Source organism: Zalophus californianus, chromosome 5, assembly GCF_009762305.2.
Source record: "Zalophus californianus isolate mZalCal1 chromosome 5, mZalCal1.pri.v2, whole genome shotgun sequence".
NCBI classification, from domain to species: Eukaryota; Metazoa; Chordata; class Mammalia; order Carnivora; family Otariidae; genus Zalophus; species Zalophus californianus.
Genome location: NC_045599.1, coordinates 55,917,580 through 55,936,966, shown reverse-complemented (window position 1 = coordinate 55,936,966; position 19,387 = coordinate 55,917,580). Strand labels below are relative to the sequence as shown.

The 19,387-nt window shown below is 39.3% G+C and overlaps 1 protein-coding gene across 3 annotated transcripts in view; it reads left to right on the top strand.

The window, feature by feature from the left end:
• GFM2 (GTP dependent ribosome recycling factor mitochondrial 2) overlaps positions 1-19,270 on the top strand; it is a 54,959-nt gene extending 35,689 nt beyond the window's left edge. For 2 of the 3 annotated variants that reach the window (XM_027606321.2, XM_027606323.2), the window contains exons 13-21: positions 63-203; positions 288-387; positions 1,868-2,057; positions 5,681-5,757; positions 7,940-8,078; positions 12,016-12,195; positions 13,944-14,059; positions 18,506-18,688; positions 19,100-19,270. In XM_027606321.2, coding sequence (XP_027462122.1) covers positions 63-203; positions 288-387; positions 1,868-2,057; positions 5,681-5,757; positions 7,940-8,078; positions 12,016-12,195; positions 13,944-14,059; positions 18,506-18,688; positions 19,100-19,237 — 1,264 coding nt within the window. In that variant the 3' untranslated portion in view covers positions 19,238-19,270. The remainder of the gene's footprint in view (positions 1-62; positions 204-287; positions 388-1,867; positions 2,058-5,680; positions 5,758-7,939; positions 8,079-12,015; positions 12,196-13,943; positions 14,060-18,505; positions 18,689-19,099) is intronic. The other variant, XM_027606324.2, reaches the window with a different exon arrangement.
• The last annotated feature ends 117 nt before the right edge of the window (positions 19,271-19,387 follow it).

Below are 19,387 nucleotides of genomic sequence, written 5' to 3'. Positions count from 1 at the left end.
GATCTGCATAGATACATGGGAAGTGTACTTTAAAGGTTTTTCTGGAATGTCTCAATTTGTAGGCAGTGGTATAAGGGTGACTTATGTGCCCTGGCATTTAAAGTTCTTCATGACAAGCAGCGGGGACCACTGGTGTTTATGCGCATTTACTCAGGCATGATAAAACCCCAGTCAGCCATCTATAATTTTAATGGAAACTGCACGTAAGTAGAAGTTTAGGTTATTTTCTAAAACTGCACTCATTTCTTTAAAAATTCTTTTACTAATATGAATCATGGTTTTTACAGGGAGAGAATAAGTCGTCTTCTTTTGCCATTTGCTGACCAACATATAGAAATCCCTTCACTGACTGCTGGTAACATTGCTTTGACTGTTGGCCTTAAACATGTAAGTGACCAGATGGTTTCTCTAGGAAATAATAGCTTAAATATTTAATTAAAAGCAGTTATTTTGCGGTAGCAAAAATCCACAAACAATCCAAATAGCCATCAGTAGTGGGGTAATGAATATTGTAGCGTATTCATCAACATGGTTGAATCTCATAGTAGAAAGAAAGAAAATTACAGAAGACTGTCAACAGTATGGATTATATTTGTGTAAAGTTCAAATTCAAGTAAAAGAATACTATTCATGGTTACATACCTGTGTTTTAAGTTTAATATTTTGTTATTGAGGTTTTTTCTTGTCTTGATCACTGCTGACAGTTTAACCTTATAACCAATCCAGATAGTAACTGAAGATATTTTGCCAGTGAAGGCTCCATGAGGGCAAAGATTTTAGTTTCTTTTGTTCTGTCTCTTTAGTCCCTAGATCAGTGCATCACACATAACTTTTGTCAGTTGAATGGATGAAAATAGTTGATGCTGTATGTGTTTTTGCTAGGTTAAAACTATAAGGACATTTCATTTATATATGGATTAAATTGAATACATTTTCTCATTAAACTTTGGTATATTTGGCATTTAGGATAACCACTGTTACTTTGAACATTTTTTAACTTCTTTATGGTTAATTGCAGGATTTAGGATCCCTTTAGTGTAAAATTTCCACAGTTCAGGGCATCTGGGTGGCTCAGTCGTTAAGCGTCTGCCTTTGGCACATCCCTCATCCTAGGATTGAGCCCCACATCGGGCTCCCTACTCAGCGTGGAGTCTGCTTCTCCTTCTGCCCCTGCCCCCTGCTCATGCTCTCTCTCGCTCTCAAAGAAATATTTTTAAATAATAATAAAATTTCCACAGTCCAAATATTGGATTCTAGCATTGAAAATGTCTTCTGTCCACCCAAAGGCAGGAGCTCCATGTACATATTTGAAGGAGTTACACAAATACATTTGAAATATTGCTTCAGTAGGAATACCTTTACAGAGAAGGAAGCTGGTACAGAACTTTGTAATATTAAACTTTAAAAGTGAAATTATAGTTTTAAAAATAACAAGTCTATGAGGAACCTATCAATTTTGCATGGTCTAGAGAATTCTGGTTAATTGCTTATTTTAGTTAATAGAGGATTTTTTTGTATAACAGTAATAATTTTTACTGGTGGTAAAACTATAATGGACTTCTAGTAGAACTAACCTATTTTGACATGATTGAAAATTTAGGAATGTATGTTTCACCAGATGAATTTTGGATGTGTAGTGTGTGTGTGTGTTTTATTGTTAGGATTTTATAGCAGTGTTTTGGATAGAATTGTTACAGAAGTTAAATTGGCTTTACCTCTGCAAAGTTATAATGAGCTTTATGAATTTGTCTCTGTTTTAAGTTCTGTTGGAAGTGTCACATGAAAATTTTTCCTGTTTGGTGAATCTTGTTGGTGAGCTGAGTGCCCGCCAAGAGCCTGTTTTCTAAAGCATCTTGTTTGCTTACAGACTGCCACTGGAGACACCATTGTGTCATCCAAGTCCAGTGCATTAGCTGCAGCTCGTCGAGCCGAAAGGGAAGGAGAAAAGAAGCCTAGACAAAACAATGAAGCAGAGAGACTTTTGTTGGCTGGGGTGGAGATTCCAGAACCTGTTTTCTTCTGTACCATAGAGCCCCCTTCAGTGGCTAGGCAGCCAGGTACAAATAGTTCTAGTGTATTAAGTAATTAGTGCTCTGGTAATTTAGATAGAAATAGTTATGTTACACTCTCAAAAGATTTTTTCATGATGTGAGTTCAATTTTATCAGAATTTGTGGATAAGTATTACTTGTGATTGTCTCTTTTTTTAAGATGTTTTGATTTTTACGAACTCCTTTTATTTATTCTTTTCTTAGATCTTGGCCATTTTTTGCATATCATATTCTTCCTTACTCCTGTTCTTGTGGTGCTGTCTGTGGCAGTTTAAGTAACTGGCATCAGGACTGCCCTTCCAGTTACAGTAATAGATTAGATAGTGATTCATAACTGATCATCTTGTCATCACCATTTATAAAATGCTCCTTTTCCTTGTTTTCTTGCTCAACCTTTAGAACTCAGTGAAGATATTTATATACTATAGTTAAGGTTGTTTGACCTTTTTGTGTTGTGTACTTCGTTCTTTAGCCTGTTTACTCAAATCTTCAGTGGCTTCTCGTTACTACACAAATCCAAATTCCTTAATATGCTATATAAATATCATGATTTCAGCTGTATTATTTCCAGTTAGTTTTTGCTATATATTACAGAAACCCCCTGAAATAACAGTTGCTTTAATGACAAAAAGTGTATTTCGCTCCCTTGTAGTTGGTAGCCCAGGGGATAGAGGGTGGGTTTACAATGTCATCAGGCACCCAGCCTCCAATTTTTCTGCCCTGACTCTCTGAGTGCATAGCTCCTATCCTTAGTTATTGCATGATGGCTGCTAGGGCCTTTGGCATCACAGTAGAGTTCCTGAAAGAGGAATGGAGTAAGGAGGAGGAAGATGTGTTCCTTTCCCTTTTAAGATTTCTTCTGTGTCATTGGCTATCACTTAGACATATGGCCACTCAGGTGCAAGGGAGTCTGATAAATGCAGTCTTTTAGCTAGACAGCAGCAGAATAGAGTGGAAGACCATTAGCAGTCTCTGATACCAGAGTTCTTGCCTGGTCTCATTTCTTGAAACTTCCTCCTTCATTCTGAACCCTCTTCTTTCACCAAACAAAAACAAAACAGGATACTCACACCTTATACTTACTTCCAGTTTCCTGAAGATACCATGCTCTTTTTGCATTGCTGTTTCTTTTGATTTGGTCTGTCTTGTGTTAATGATGGCATGCCCTGACTGTGTCCACCTGGAAAATGTTTACTCTTTCTTTAGAAAAATCTCATCTGAAGCATCATTTCTTTTTGAGGCTCTCACTGAATTCCTATATTAAATTGTTGAAGGACAAACCTAGTTCTCCAGGTGGCATTAGAAGCCATTTTTTTCCCCTTGAAAACAAGCTGGACAGATGATTGAAAAATGAAAGCAACCATTTACCTCCTCCCCATGTCGTCTCCAGGACCAAGGGGGAAAGAAAGAAGAAGATCCCTAGCCAAGTTAGGGGTTCCAGTTCCGCACCAGTCTAGCTGGAGTTCACACAAAAGAAAGGTCTGAGTACTGGTCTAAGATAGCCCCCAAATACTGAAGGAAACTAGGTCTGTGCTTGTCCAGTTGGTAAAGGAATAGCAATTAAGTTAAAACGAGTGCTGCAGCAGTTTTCTTGTCACCTTAAAATGCCCTGAGGCCAACTAAGTGTAGTCTTAACTCCAGAGGAGGAGGATCCGGCTGACCAGTTACATCACAGTTGACCCATGCTAGTTGTATCAGGTGTAGTCAGGCACTTTAGATCAGGGGCTGCCCAAACAAAATAATCTTGAGTTTTTAAAAATATATTTGAAAGTCATTTCAAACATAGTGTGATTACATGAATTCAAATTGTGGGCCTGCAGCTAAGTAGCACTAACCAATTTTAAATCTAATGCCTCCGCTTTTAACTGCTTGAGGAAAAAAGTTGGGTGTCTAAAGTAAGTCTAATTAATGGGCATTAGCTTTGAGGTCCTAAGCCCCACAGGGGAGGGGACTTCCTAGAGTCTCTCTTGGACTTCTTTCACGTAGATCTACATATTCTTTTTTCTGGTCCTCCATTGTGTTTACCCCATAGTCCTTTTTTAGCACTTGACACCGTTTTAATCCCAATAAACTCCTGAAGAATAGATTTATACATATTCTTTATAAATACTTTGAATGAATTTATTTACAGTAAAGTTACTATGTTTTCATTCCAAAAGCCCCAGTGTCATAAGCATTCTTTCTTTCTTTGAAAATCTGAAAATAAGATATTATCTAAAATAATGCCCCTTCACCTCAATGTGTATAATACATCTCTTGGAATTCTTGTTAAGTGCAGACTCTGATTCAGTCTGGAACGTGAGATTTTGTATTTCTAATAGGCCCCAGGCGTTGCCAGTGTTGCTGGTCCTTGAACCCGACTTTGGGATGTCAGGATTCTAGAAGAGCACTGTGCAATAGAAATACAACATCCACTTTAAAATTAGAGCCACATTAAGAAAAAGTAAACTGGCAATATTAATTTTGATGATACATTTTACTTAACCCAGTGTATCAAAAATAGTACCATTTCAACATATAATCAGTATAAAAATTAATGAGGCATTTTACTTTCTTTTTTTCATATTAAGTCTTTGAAACCTAGTATGGGAAGCCTGCTTCTCCCTCTCCCACTCCCCCTGCTTGTGTTCCCTCTCTCTCTGTCAAATAAATAAATGAAATCTTTAAAAAAAAAAAAAAAACCTAGTATGTATTTTATACTTAGAGCACATGTCAGTTTAGACTAGTAATATCCTAATGAGATGGCTAGTGACTGCTACTTGTACAGTGCATGTCTAGAAGTTTATATCCCTAAGACCACCTTAAATGTGTGGCTGATAAGGTTGACTCATTAATCCATTGCTCAGCTCTTTTCTTGAGCCACACTTTGTGAAACTTCTAACGTCTTTTGTAGAGAGGGAGAATACACTTAAGAGTTAATTGATTATATTAAAGTATCACTTAAGATGCCATATTTGACATAAATAACATATTCTTCCTCTTTGGGTGTGGTAATTCATCATAGAGTGATCATATTAGCATCTCTTTATTCATGATGTAATTTAGTTTCCTTTTGCCAGTTTCTCATTATTGCTTCTGTTTCTGAAGGCATTTTGCTTTTTTGTCAGCTCCTAGATTGATCTTTGTGAAACATAATCAGATGGTTACTGTCCCTCTGAACACCCTTCAGTGGCTTCCCATTGGAGATTCAAACTCTTCACCCTGGCTTACAAAACCGTACATGATGTGACTCCTGCCACACCTTCCCTTCCTCATCTGATGCTACTCTTTTTACCCACTAATATCCAGCTACCCTGGCCATCTTGTTATTTTTCCACTAGCAAAACCATTCCTTGCACAGCCATATCCTGTGTCTGGTATTCTTTTCTTCAGGATTTTGCATACATGGCCATTCTTTTCTGTGTCTTCATCTAAATTATCTTGGAGAGGCCTTCCCAGATCATTCAGTCTCAGATAACCTCCTATTACTATTGTAACCATCTTCTTTTATTCTCTAAAAAGCATTTATAGCCATTTGAAATGTTCTTTTTCAAAATTTGTTTGCTTGTTCATTTTTTCCCCCACTTGAACACATGTTACATTATCTAAAAAATGAAATGTGAAGGTTAGCAGTTACTGTTTATCCCTTAGATTTGGATTATGCACTGAAATGCCTTCAGCGTGAAGATCCCAGTTTGAAAGTGAAGCTGGATCCTGATTCTGGACAGGTACGCATTTTATTACTTAACCCCAGAAATCTTTCAATAATAGTGTGTGTGTGTGTGTGTGTGTGTGTGTGTGTGTGTGTGTGTGTGTAAATGCATATATCTAAAACATGATTGGTTCATGCCCCAGTGTGTGTGTGTGTGTGTGTGTGTGTGTGTGTGTGTGTAAATGCATATATCTAAAACATGATTGGTTCATGCCCCTGTGTGTGTGTGTGTGTGTGTGTGTGTGTGTGTGTGTGTGTGTGTGTGTGTAAATGCATATATCTAAAACATGATTGGTTCATGCCCCTGAAAGAAAAAACTTTCTCTTTTGGTTCTCTCATAGTAGAAATTTCTGATTATCGTTGACTGTCAAGCTATTAGTTTCTTAATATAATTAATTATATCTCAGTTACCTAAACCATTCTTTATCATTTAAGCTTTCCAGAAGACAGCCTTAGTGAAATTTTGAAATAAGGTTTAACCCTAAGACAAAGTCTTGACCCTTTAATGCTAAGGTTTATAGATTCAGCATACTAAAGGGAGGATGCAAAGGTGCTCTTAATGTCACTAACTCACCTAGGGTTGGGGAGAAGTGACTGCTTACATCCTAACACAGTGGGAGGAAGTAGAGTTAAAATAGGTGGTAAGAAGTTTGTATATATTACATTACAGTAGAAGAACACATGTTCCATTTTGCGTCTTTTTAGGAAGGCAGGTAAAGTTTAAGATTTTAGAAAAAGTTCTTTTAAAAGATTATAAATAGCCTTTAAGGATAAACTGATTTAGTTAATCTTTAAAACAGGGAGTATTTTATTTCCCAAATGCCAGCTAAATGAGGATGGTAATTTAATTAATGCTGAAGGATACAACAAGCAGTTAAACTTTTTATTTTAAAAACTTCATTTAAAAAATGCCAATACATGTTTTTTTAAATAAATAATACACAAGAGTACAAAGTACAAATTTTTTTTTTTTTTTAGATTTTATTTCTTTAGGGGTGCCTGGGTGGCTCAGTTGGTTAAGCGTCTGCCTTTGGCTCAGGTCATGGTCCCAGGGTCCTGGGATCGAGCCCCGCATCGGGCTCCCTGCTCGGCGGGAAGCCTGCTTCTCCCTCTCCCACTCCCCCTGCTTGTGTTCCCTCTCTCGCTGTGTCTCTGTGTCAAATAAATAAACAAAATCTTTAAAAAAATTTTTATTTCTTTATCTGAGAGAGAGCGAAAGAGCATGAGCAGGGGTGGGGAGAGGGAGAAGTGGACTCCCTGCTGAGCAGGGAGCCTGATGTGGGGCTCAAACCCTGGACTCCGGGATCATGACCTGAGCTGAAGGCAGACGCTCAACCAACTGAGCCACCCAGGCGCCCCACAAAGTACAAAATTAAAGTTTCCCTTTTTCTCCGTTCTATTTTACACAGGTAACCACTGAAAATGTGAATAACATTTCACACTACCAAACCTCTTCTGCTGTGCTATGTTATAAATAAAGCACAGTATATTTTTCCATATATAGATATATATAGATAGAGATTATAACAAGTCATTCAATTCGTAGTGTTCTACAACTTGTTTTTCCCAAGCAATCTGCTTCTTTAACTTTAAAGTACAGCAGTTGTAGCTAGGTGCTACCTGCCTGTTTTAAACTATCTTGTAATAAGGACAGAATAGCCTAGAAATTCACTTTTTAAATTAAAAAAAAAAATTTTTTTTTTTTAAACTGAGCTTTATGCCCTACATAGGGCTTGAACTCACAACCCTGAGATCAAGAGTTACATGCTCTACTAAGCCAGCCAGGCGTCCCAGCAAGTCACTGTTATTTTTTATTTTATTTTTTTTTTAAGATTTTTTATTCATTAGAGAGAGAAACAGCACACAAGTAGGGGGAGAGGCAGAGGGAGAGGGAGAAGCAGCCACCCTGCTGAGCTGGAAGCCTGATGTGGGGCTCAATCTCAGGACCCTGAGATCATGACCTGAGCCGAAGGCAGACGCTTAACCATCTAAGCCACCCGGGTGCCCCAGCAATTCACTTTTCATTGACTTACCCACTCAGAAAAGTTAAAAACTGTTTTGAAGAGGTGCCAAAAAAAATTGCAAAGAAACTCAGTTTGTAATGAAAAATAACATTGATATCATACCTTTATATAGTATTTTGTGATAAACATAATTTTTCTTTGATGTTGGTTTTTTTTTCTTCCTCTTTTAACCAGACTGTCCTCTGTGGTATGGGGGAGCTACATATCGAGATTATTCATGACCGAATCAAGAGGGAATATGGACTGGAAACCTATCTAGGACCTCTCCAGGTGGCATACCGAGAGACCATCCTAAATGCAGTTCATGCCACAGGTAAAAAATAACATTTAGAATTTGCTATTTTTGTTTCTCTCCAGGACCTGTTTTCTGAAAGCAGGGTTCACAGTCACTAGTATCTTCCATCAGTGGGCATAGGGTTTTTTGTTTTTTGTTTTTAAGATTTCATTTATTTATTTGACAGAGAGGGAGGGCAAGCACAAGCAGGGAAGAAGCGGCAGAGAGAGAGAGGCAGGCTCCCCTCTGAGCAGGGAGCCCAACTAGGGGGAAATGGGCAAACCTCGGGCTTGATCCCAGGACTCTGGGATCGTGACCTGAGCCAAAGGCAGACGCTTAACTGACTGAGCCACCGAGGCGCCCTGGGCATAGGTTTTATGCGTGTATGTTCTTATTTTTTTTAGGATTTTGTTCTGTTTTGTTTTAACCCAGCTGTCTTCCTTTACCATTCATTACATCAATCAAACGATGAGCCCTTACCAAACAAACAATGCTTTTCAGTGGTGGTCATGGGGTAGAATAAGCCCTTGGTGTAGGTGGCTCATACTAATACTCACTACCAGAATGAGTATAAGAATTTGAAGTTCATGTATTATTTTTACAAAGTGAGTGGAAAATAATTTCATCTATTTAATAAATATGGTAATGTTATGCTAATGATCTTGAGAAAGTACAGTTTTTATATTTCTGTCCCAAAATTTAAGAATTCGTTTTTTCTATATATGATAGTTTCAGTTTGGTTTTCTTAAGCACAGGAACATGACAATCACTGCTTTTCTCCAAGGAGTAAACATGGAGAGATTTTTTGAAAAAATAATAGAGAAAAGATGTTAAGGATAACTAGACGTAATCAGTGATTTATAAAAAAGGCCAGGTGGTTACTTTTCAGTAAAACTTGAAAAATTAAACAAGCAGAATGTAGGAGCAAGTGATGTGAAGATTTATTTTTCTTTTTTCTTTTTTTAAGATTTTATTTATTTATTTACACAAGCAGGGGGAGTGGGAGAGGGAGAAGCAGGCTTCCCGCTGAGCAGCCAAGGATTCTGGAAAAAGCAAACATGGGACCTCTAGATAAATGTATCTTTAATCCATTTCTCAAAGAAAAATCCCATAGATAAAGGAGAATTAAATCACAATTCAAAAAATACTTTACAAAAGCATGAGAAAAGGCACAATGAGCAAAAAGGTAGTAGAAACAGCATCAGTCAGAATAGCAAAGGCTTCTGATATTGGAATTATTGGATGCAGGATATAAAAGAAGTATATTTATTTTTGAAGAAATAAAAGGAGATAGAAAGTCTTAGTAAGGAACAAGAGACCATCAAGAATAAGCAGGCAATAGAACATTATGGTATTTTAGTTAAAAAGAAAAGAAATGCTCAATATTGATGGGGGAATGTCATAAGGCCACAGGAACCAACTTGAAGAGGCTCTACTGGCCATATCTGAATGAATTAGAATAGCATTTAAGTCTAGTAATTATAGGCCATTGAGACAAAGTAGGGATTCATGAGGCCCTACTGATAATAGATAAACAGATGAGGAAGAAGAGGGGGTTCTTCCTTAGAGTTGAATGCCAACTGCTGACTGTTAGATGCTGAGGAGGAGGGTTGGAGTAGAAAAATAGTCATTTTGCAACTATTGTGATTGTTAAATATTGGGTATCTTGAGGAGCAGCATATTTGCATAGTCTTTAAAGGGTCTCCGCACAGATTGCTTATTAGTTTCAAGGTAAAAACTAGTAAGTAGACGCTGTAGCAATATGATGATGCATCACTACTGAGGGGCAGGTTGACACTGTGTACATCCAAAAAATTTTAAAAAGTTACAGACATTAAAAAGACCAAGTTAAATGGACAACCATAGTATTCATAGATAAGGAGACTAAATATTGTGAAGCTACCACGTTAACCCAAAGAAGTGTATCAGACATGAATACATATTATAAAGCCATAAAGTGGTTATGATACTAATTAAGCTAGAAACAGACAAACATATAAGGAGATTTCTAATATCAATAATGATTAGAATGATGCAAGTTAAAAGTATGAGATACTATTTTATACCAATAGAATTGGCAGGAATTAAATCAGACGTGCCAAGTGTTGGTGAGATGTTGAGCAATGGAAACTCCTAAAAACTTCTGGTGGGAGTGTAAGTTATATAACCACTATGAAAACAATTTGGTAACTTCCTTGCGAAATTGACTGTGTGTAGACTTTATTACTTAGCTGTTCTTCTCCTGGGTATATACCCTAGGGAAACTCTTACATGTGCACTGAGAGACAGATAAAAGAATTTTCATAATAGCACTGTAATAAAAAACCTGTAAGTAGAAAAAAACAGGCCAAATATTTATGGACAGTAGAAGTATAAGTTGTATTCATACCATAGAATATTATACAGCTATGAAAAAGACTGAGCTACATCGATATGCATCACCCCAGAGGACCCACAAATGTGAAGCAGGGGGCACCTGGGTGGCTCAGTCAGTTGAGCATCTGCCTTTGGCTAAGGTCGTGATGCCAGGGTCCTGGGATCAAGCCCCACATTGCTTCTCCTCCTCCCTCGGCCCTTCCCACCCTCTCATTCTCTCTCTCTCTCTCTCAAAGAAATAAATAAAATCTTAGAAAAAATGTGAAGCAAAAGAAGCAAGTTGCAAGGTACATAGTAGAGTAACAAATTCAAAACACAGCAGAGTGAACTGTATTGTGTAGGGATACATGCATATGTAATATGACTAAGGAAAATCATAGGAATGATTAAATATATCATGATGGGGTTGCTTCGGAAGACTTGTAGGTTACTGGTAATGGTCTATTTCTTTCTTTTTTTTTTAAGATTTTATTTATTTGACAGTAAGTAACACAGCGAGAGAGGGAACACAAGCAGTGGGAGTGGGAGAGGGAGAAGCAGACTTCCCGCTGAGCAGGGAGCCCTATGCGGGGCTCGATACCAGGACCCTGGGATCATGACCTGAGCCGATGGCAGATGCGTAATGACTGAGCCACCCAGGCGCCCCTGGTCTATTTCTGAGTAGTTTTAGGTTTCATAAATGCTCCCTTAAATAAAAAATATTTCATAATATAAAAATTAGCTTAAAAGGGGATCATAAAGAAGAACTGTAGGCTGTAATTCTTAGTTTTAATTTGTGCTGTATGTTACTGTTACATGGTCCCTCGCGTAAATACAGTTTTGTTTTAGTAAAATATTGGAGATTGGTGACAAATGGAGGTTAGCAAATGAGAGATACAGTTTCCTTTTTTTTTTTTTTTTTTTAGTATTTTATTTATTTGATAACACAGCGAGAGAGGGAACACAAGCAGGGGGAGTGGGAGAGGGAGAAGCAGACTTCCCGCTGAGCAGGGAGCCCGATCGCAGGACTCGATTCCAGGACCCTGGGATCATGACCTGAGCCCATGGCAGACACTTATTGACTGAGCCACCCAGGCACCCCGAGAGATACTGTTTTCAATCTTTAAAAAAAGTCCCTAGTTTGAGAAAAATCATAAATGCATAAAACATTCCTGGTAGAATATGGAATTTAGCAGTTTGTGGGTTGACAGAATTAAAAGAGTCTTAATTTTCATTAGATTACCTTTTGTACTCTAAATGTTTTACAGTTAAAAGTTGTGCAATTAAAAGAATTTCACGTAAGATATTTCAAAAAGTTTAAATGTGTCATCTGCATATCAGAACTTGTGGGATCATCTGCCTCAACACATCTCAGCACTAAAGCAATATTAATCAGTGATTCACACCTGGTTTCTAACATTGGTAAACACGGAAGCAAATGCTTCCTTGGTAGAACTTTTTACTCTGTTGTGTTTATATTGTATTTAGTGCCATTGTAATATTTTCTCCCACTTTATCTTCTATGAGACTTTGAACTCGTTGACTGTAATTTTGCAAGTTGCGGCATCTTGGTATCTTTCTGGAACAAATCTCTGAAGTACTATAATCAATTTGTTTATAGATACCTTAGATAGAACTTTAGGAGACAAACGGCATCTTGTGACTGTAGAACTGGAAGTAAAACCAATTGAAGCATCCTCTGTTACGCCAGTTATCAAGTATGCTGCAGGTGTTGGTGAAGACCTTCCGAAGGTCTCCCAAGAGGCCATTGAAAATGGAATTCACAGTGCATGCCTGCAAGGTAAGGTACTGAAATAAGAGTAAGCTTTAGTATCACAAGTCAACCACTGAAGTCGCTCCTAATATAGATTATTTACGTCCTTCATTCCAGCTTCAGTAGTGTTTTCTTAGTGTCTCTTCCGATTATGTGTATGTTACCTTTTCCCATGTCCCACAGCCCTTGGATATTCTGTTCTGGGTGGGGGTTTTTTTTTTTTTTTCCCCAGTTTTCAGTTTGCTTTTCCCAGTTTTAGAGGTCTCTATGGATACAATTTCTTTTCCTTTTTTTTTTTTTTAAAGATTTTATTTATTTGTCAGAGAGAGAGCTCATAAGCAGGGAGAGCGGCAGGCAGAGCAGACTCCCCTCTGAGCAAGGAGCCCTGTGGGGCAATGGACACAATTTCTAACTCAGTACTTTCTACAGCTGTGTCCAGTCTACTTATGAGCCCATCAAAGACGTTCTTCATTTATTTTACTGTTTTTGATTTCAAGCATTTGTTTTTGCTTCTTTTTTGGGACTTCCGTCTCTCTCAGATTTTTTAATTTTTATTATTATTTTTTTAATTTTATTTATTTATTGGACCAAGAGAGACACAGCGAGAGAGGGAACACAAGCATGGGGAGTGGGAGAGGGAGAAGCAGGCTTCCTGCCGAGCAGGGAGCCCGACGTTGGGCTCAATCCCAGGACCCTGGGACCATGACCTGAGCCGCAGGCAGACGCTTAACAACTGAGCCACCCAGGCGCCCCCCTCTCTCTGCTTTAATTGTCCATCTGTCTGTTCTTGCATGTGGTCTACTCTATCAGAGTCCTTAGCATATCAGTCATGTGATAGGATCATTACAACATCCTTACTATGTCTGGTTCTGATGCTTGTTCTGTATTCATATTGTGCTTTTGCTTTTTAACATACCTTGTAATCTTTTCCTGAGGGCCAGACACGATGTACTGGGTAAAAGGAATGGGTGTAAACGTGCCTTTAGTAATGTGGAGGTCAGGTGTGGGGGAAGGGAAGCATTCTCTAATCCTAGGATTAAGACTCAGTTTTATAGTGAGTCCATGCCTCTAGACTAGGAACTGCTCACATTTCTTTTTTCTTTTTTTCTGCTGGCCTCAGGTTGGACAGGATGGCTAGGGTGGCCTGGCGTTTGGTTACTTCAGTCAAGTTGGTTCGGTCCTGCTAATGCTGGACCTGCTGGTTAGGCTCTAGTTAACTAGTTTCCCCCGACAGCAGATCTTTAAGAACAGTGTGCTCTGGAGTATTTCAGAATGGTTTCTTTACCCTTCTGTCAGAAGCATAAGGAGATTTTTCTCTGGTACTTATGGTAAGAACCTGCTTGAGCCCCTGGAGGTAAATCTCAAAAAATTTGTGGGGTGGTCCCCCTTACGAGTTATGTATGACTGGGTCCCCTTGGAGTTCTTACCTCCCAGACTTGTCCACCTTGAACCTCCAGCAGTTCATCAGTTATAGTTGAGGTTTTCCCACCCTGGCAGTGGTCCCTGGGCAAGTGAGCCTCTGTTCCAGGAAGCTGTGACTTCTGGTGTTCACCTGTCTCTCGAGTGTTTAGGGCAGTGAGTTTGTCCTTTGTCTTCTACTCTCTTATGGATCCGAGAGGAGTTGCTGATTTTTCAGTCTGTTTCGCTTCTTACTTGCTGGGTCAGAGTGACAACTTCTAAGCTCCTTACATGAACTAGAAACCAGAAGTCCCCTCCCTGTCTTCACTCCTTATTGCATATGCGTGCTAACACAGTCGTTTTTTCCCCTTGCCTAGGACCATTGCTCGGATCCCCAGTTCAAGACGTGGCCATTACTTTACATTCACTGATCATTCATCCTGGTACCTCCACAACAATGATTTCCGCCTGTGTCTCGAGATGCGTACAAAAGGTATAGAACTATCCTGCAATCCTTCTTGCTTTAAGGTGACTGTGCTGACAGTAGTGCACTGTTGCTACTCAGGCAGCTGTGCTTGGCAGAGCCTCACACTTGTACTGTCGCCTTCTCGGCCTTAGAATCAGTAAGGGTTTTTACCTCGGGGAATCTTTGACTTCTTAATCACCACGGTTATATTTGAAAGAGGACCTAGAAAATTACTGTTTAGCACAATGGCCAGGAAATAGTCTCTGGTTTTGGCAAAGAGGTAGATTTCCTTCCCTGGCGTTTCTGGTTTCTCCCTCCCAGACACATACCTGTTAGAGGTAAGCTTGGTGGTTTGAGTAGGGGACATTTTGGGGGTCGGCCGGGCCCAAGATGGACTATAATTTAAAGAACATTGAAGATGCAGTATTAGTTCCAATTTTGGAGTTCCTGTTTATCTCAATAAGATTACCTTAATCAGAGATCACTGAAATCAGACAAGTGTCACTGAAGAAAAGGTTCAGGATAAGCACCTAACCTTACAGAAGTATCAAGCAATCTACTCTTCTTGGCATGGTTACCTCCCTGTATGTCCTTGACTGTCTTGCCTCAGTAAGCTACGAGAGCTGAAATAACTCACGGGATCTTAGTGCTAAATGCTGACTCTGCATTCCTCTCAGTGTGGGAATACTATAGTTTTGTAGGTGACTGATTTGCATTAAAACACTTGCTTTTTTTTTTTTTTTAAAGATTTTATTTATTTGACAGAGAGCGCAAGCAGGGGGAATGGCAGACAGAGGCAGAGGGAGAAGCAGGCTCCCCGCAGAGCAGGGGGAGACCGATGTGGGCCTCGATCCCAGGACCCCGGGATCATGACCTGAGCCGAAGGCAGTGGCTTAACCGACTGAACCACCCAGGCGCCCAAAACACTTGCTTTTTAAAACAATTTTCTAAAAGTTTTGATTGTGTTTGAGACTTGATTTTCTATAGCTCATTTGAATCCAAAATTATGAAGCTAATGTAAATACCCTAAGTCCCTGACTTATGAAGGTAGAACGTAATGTCTCATTTATGTCAGTTGAAGTTTGTACTTTTTTTTTTAAGTAGGCTCTACGCCCAGTGTGGAGCGCCCTGCGGGACTTGAACTCATGACCCTGAGATCCAGATCTGAGCTGAGATCCAGAGTCTGACACTTGTTCAGCTGAGCCACCCAGGCACCCCTCAAGTTCATGCTACTTAAAATTTTTTTATTAAAAAAAAAAAACTGTACATCCAAAAAGCATTATTTAAATATTGTTTGCTTAAGCACATAGTTAGAAATATTACCTGTAAATCAGTCATGATTAAAATGTTGAGAATATTTCCAATAATTTTTAAAAATTGGTTTTAGTTAACAGTAACCTGAAAGATGTCATGTTTCTAAATTAACCCCAAGCCCCATTATATTGGTCAGTCCTTCAAAATTTTAATATGCCTTCTAAAAATCTGTGTTTCTGAATTGGATAGTCTTTTTATTAAGTTCATTAATTAACTTCATGGGGGCTTAATTTAATCTTTAGTTTTTATACATGAAGTACTCCTAATAGAAGTACTGCAGGCCTTGTTAAGCTTCATCTAGTAGGGAAGCTTCTGCTTATTAGCAGTTAATGATGCTTCCTGTATTTATTGAGCCATCTTTGTTGAGCTTACAGCACACTGTGCACTAAGATGGACACAGATGGGATATGTATGTTTGTCTTGACCCAAAGGACCTTAAGGTTTGTAAGATGAGGGGCGCCTGGGTGGCTCAGTCAGTTGAAGCGTCTGCCTTTGGCTCAGGTCATGATCCCAGGGTCCTGGGATCGAGCCCCGCATCGGGCTCCCTGCTCAGCGGAGAGCCTGCTTCTCCCTCTCCCTCTGCCTTCCACTCCCCCTGCTTGTGTTCTCTCGCTCTCTGTCAAAAAAGTAAAATCTAAAAAAAAAATTTATAAGATGATTAATTTTATATCCAAATAGCCAAAATATTAGAGCAGACTGCGAGTCATAAAAATGAAGTGAGGAATTAGAATTTTAAAAAAATTTATTTAAATTCAATTTAGTTAACATATAGTGTATTATTAGTTTCAGGGGTTGAATTGGGTGATTCATCAGTTGCTTATAACACCCAGTGTTCATTACATCATGTGCCTTCCTTCATGCCCATTACCCAGTAACCCCATCCCCTCACCCACCTCCCCTCCAGCAACCCTTACTTTGTTTCCTACAGTTAAGAGTCTCTTATGGTTTGTCTCCCTCTCTCTTATTTTTCCTTCCCTTCCCCTATGTTCATCTGTTTTATTTCTTAAATTCCACATATGAGTGACATCATATGGTATTTGACCTTCTCTGACTTATTTTGCTTAGCATAATACCCTCTAGTTTCATCCACATCGTTGCAGATGGGAAATTAGGATTCCTGGAAGGAATATCTGAGCTGTGAATTTTGGGGGCATTCCAGAAAGGGAGAGATTGAAGAGTCCCTTCAGCTGTAGTATCAGATGAAGGCAGAGTAGTAGGGAAAAATTGTTGGAAAAGTAGAATGGAGTCAGACCATAGAGAAACCTTTCAAAACTACACTGAGGAGTTTGAGGTTTGAGAACAGTGGTGAAAATTTTCAGGTTTTTGAAGCGGGCAGTATAATTGAATACAGGAGGAACTAGAGATAGGGAGGAGATAGTCTCAGACAGAGAATGGACTGGGTCTGAACTAGGATATTGGCAATAAGAATGGAAATCTTATAGCTACTTCGGGAAAAGAAAGTCAAAGATGCATGACCACGTGAATTGAAGATTATGAAGCCATCAACAAATAGGAAAGAGCACAGAAGAATGTTTACAAAAGGAAATGATGAGGTCATCTGTTGCTGTGGGGTATTTGGACACTGTCCTAAAGCAGGCCAGTAGGGTACAGGGCTCGAGCACTCAAGACTGGAGTCTGTGTGAAGTATGAAGGTTTTGAGGAATCTACATTGATGTTTTTGAAGCATCCAAGAGAGAGAATGTGAAAAGAGGACTGAGGACAGAGGCTGTGTATCTTAGTTACATATGTAGCATTCGATCCTTTCCTTGGTTATAGCATTTTTCCTTTTCACCATTTCCCATTCCATTATTTTGTCCCAACAGACATTATGTGAAGCTCTGGGTAGGAATTGCAAAAAGAGAAGATATATAGTTGTTTGCTGTTGGCGGTCATTATTTTTTAGTAATATTTTCATTCAAGAAGGACTGTTAAGATACATTTTCTCTAGGTGAGTCATTTCAGTTGGTTAGATTTTTTTTTTTTTAAGCTTTATTTATTTGAGAGCGAGCGAGCACAAGCAGGGGGAGAAGCAGACTCCCCGCCGAGCAAGGAGCCCGATGCTGGGCCCAGTCCCAGGACCCTGGGATCATGACCTGAGCTGAAGGCAGACACTTAACCGATTGAGCCACCCAGGCGCCCCACAGTTGTTTAGATTTTAAAGCTATGAAGAACTGATTGTTTTACTGTGTATGTAAATTTGAAATTTCGATAATAATGAGAATATACTCCTGGTTTTAGTAATGTGGCCATTTTTCATGATTGTGCAGGTGAGGGGCAGGAGAAGAGGTGGGGGAGATGGTGACTGATCAGGGACAATAGGATTTAAGGCCCAGAACCTTTAGTTAATACAGATGGTGAAAATGCGCCCTGTAAGGCCTTAGTAAAAATGAGAAGTGAGTGGTGCTGGAGTGGGAACAGAATAATGAACGGTTAACAGTAAAGGTGAGGGCCCATTCCAGAGCCCTGGCTCTCTTCCTTAGGTAGTTTCCATTGCTAGGTCTCTGTTTATTAAGTGCAACCTCAGTTTTGAACTCTGGCAGGCTCCAACAGTAGGACAGCTTTTAAAATCAAACCCACTGGTACTTAGAGTGCTTGCATATGCCCTCCAAAACCCATTAACCAATTTGTCTGATGTAGTGATAGTCTGAAAGACTGTCTGATGGGGACTCTAATTCGTTTGTTCCGTCTGGTACTCAACTTGCCCTATGTGCCACACTGGCTTTTTTCAGTTTGCCTGCTATTTATGTTTCACAAAAGGCAAGAGCCTTTTGTTGAGAATGTGTTTCTGTTACCTTATTGTAGTACATTTCTTGATTTGCTCTGACACAAACTGTATCTATACTAGGCATCAGGAAAAAACACGTGGTTTCATCAAGAACCATTCTGTGGTTGGAGGGGGGAAAACCATTTTATCTATTTGTAGCTCTGGCCCCGTGTTCTAAGCGCTCTGTATAACCTAAGCTGTACTAAGCTCCCACTTGCCACGTACCTGATTTCTTGTATTATATATCTTTATAGACAGTTAAAGCAGGCTTGTAGGTCTTTTTGCTAGAGCTCCAGGCTTACAAGGACAGGAGAAATTTAAGTTTTTATGAATCTTTAATGGAAATTTGACTTCCAATTTAAGGAAGGGGGGTTAACACTCTTTAACTTCTCTAGGCTCTGAAGAAAGCTGATAAGCAAGTTTTAGAGCCCCTGATGAATCTCGAGGTGACCATGATGAGAGATTACCTCAGCCCTGTCCTGGCAGATCTGGCACAAAGAAGAGGAACCATTCAGGAAATCCAGACTCGTCAGGAAAACAAAATCGTTATTGGATTTGTTCCCTTAGCAGAGATTATGGTAGGTAATTAACTGAAAAGTACCTATTTTTTAATACTGGGGTATTGATGCTGAAAAAAGTAGACAATCAGGGCTTTCATTAAGAGGATGCCTGATAAGTTTGAACTCAGGTCGTCGGATCATTTCCATTCTCCACAAAGGTTGAGGTGTGCTGTACCAAACTGGCACCAGCCTCAGTGGCCATTTTTTCCCCTTCCAAGCACTTTCTGAAATGCTGAGTCCAGGGAGTACATCTGAAGCATACCCACACTATTTAGTTACCTGCCCTCCACAGTATCTTGGTATCACATAGTTCCTGACAAAATGGTTACATAAGTCACATCATCCCCTTGCCTGAAAATGGTGAAAAGAGCAGCAGGAAGAGATATGTGAGGCTTAAATTTGGTAACTAATGTACATTATTTTGATTAGGGTTATTCAACTGTGCTTCGAACGCTTACCTCTGGCTCAGCTACGTTTGCCTTAGAACTCTCAAATTATCAAGCCATGAATCCTCAAGACCAGACTACACTGCTCAGCCGGCGAAGTGGCTTGACCCAGGTGCTTTAGGTCTTTGGAGACAACTGCACAAGCACCTCCCGAATGCATTTTCAGTAAGAACACTCGATAAACTGACAGTGGCACTGCCCATTCTGTTCTGGATAATGAGAAAGTTATTACTATGGAATATAGTCAGTGTTATCACAAGGGGTTTTTTTG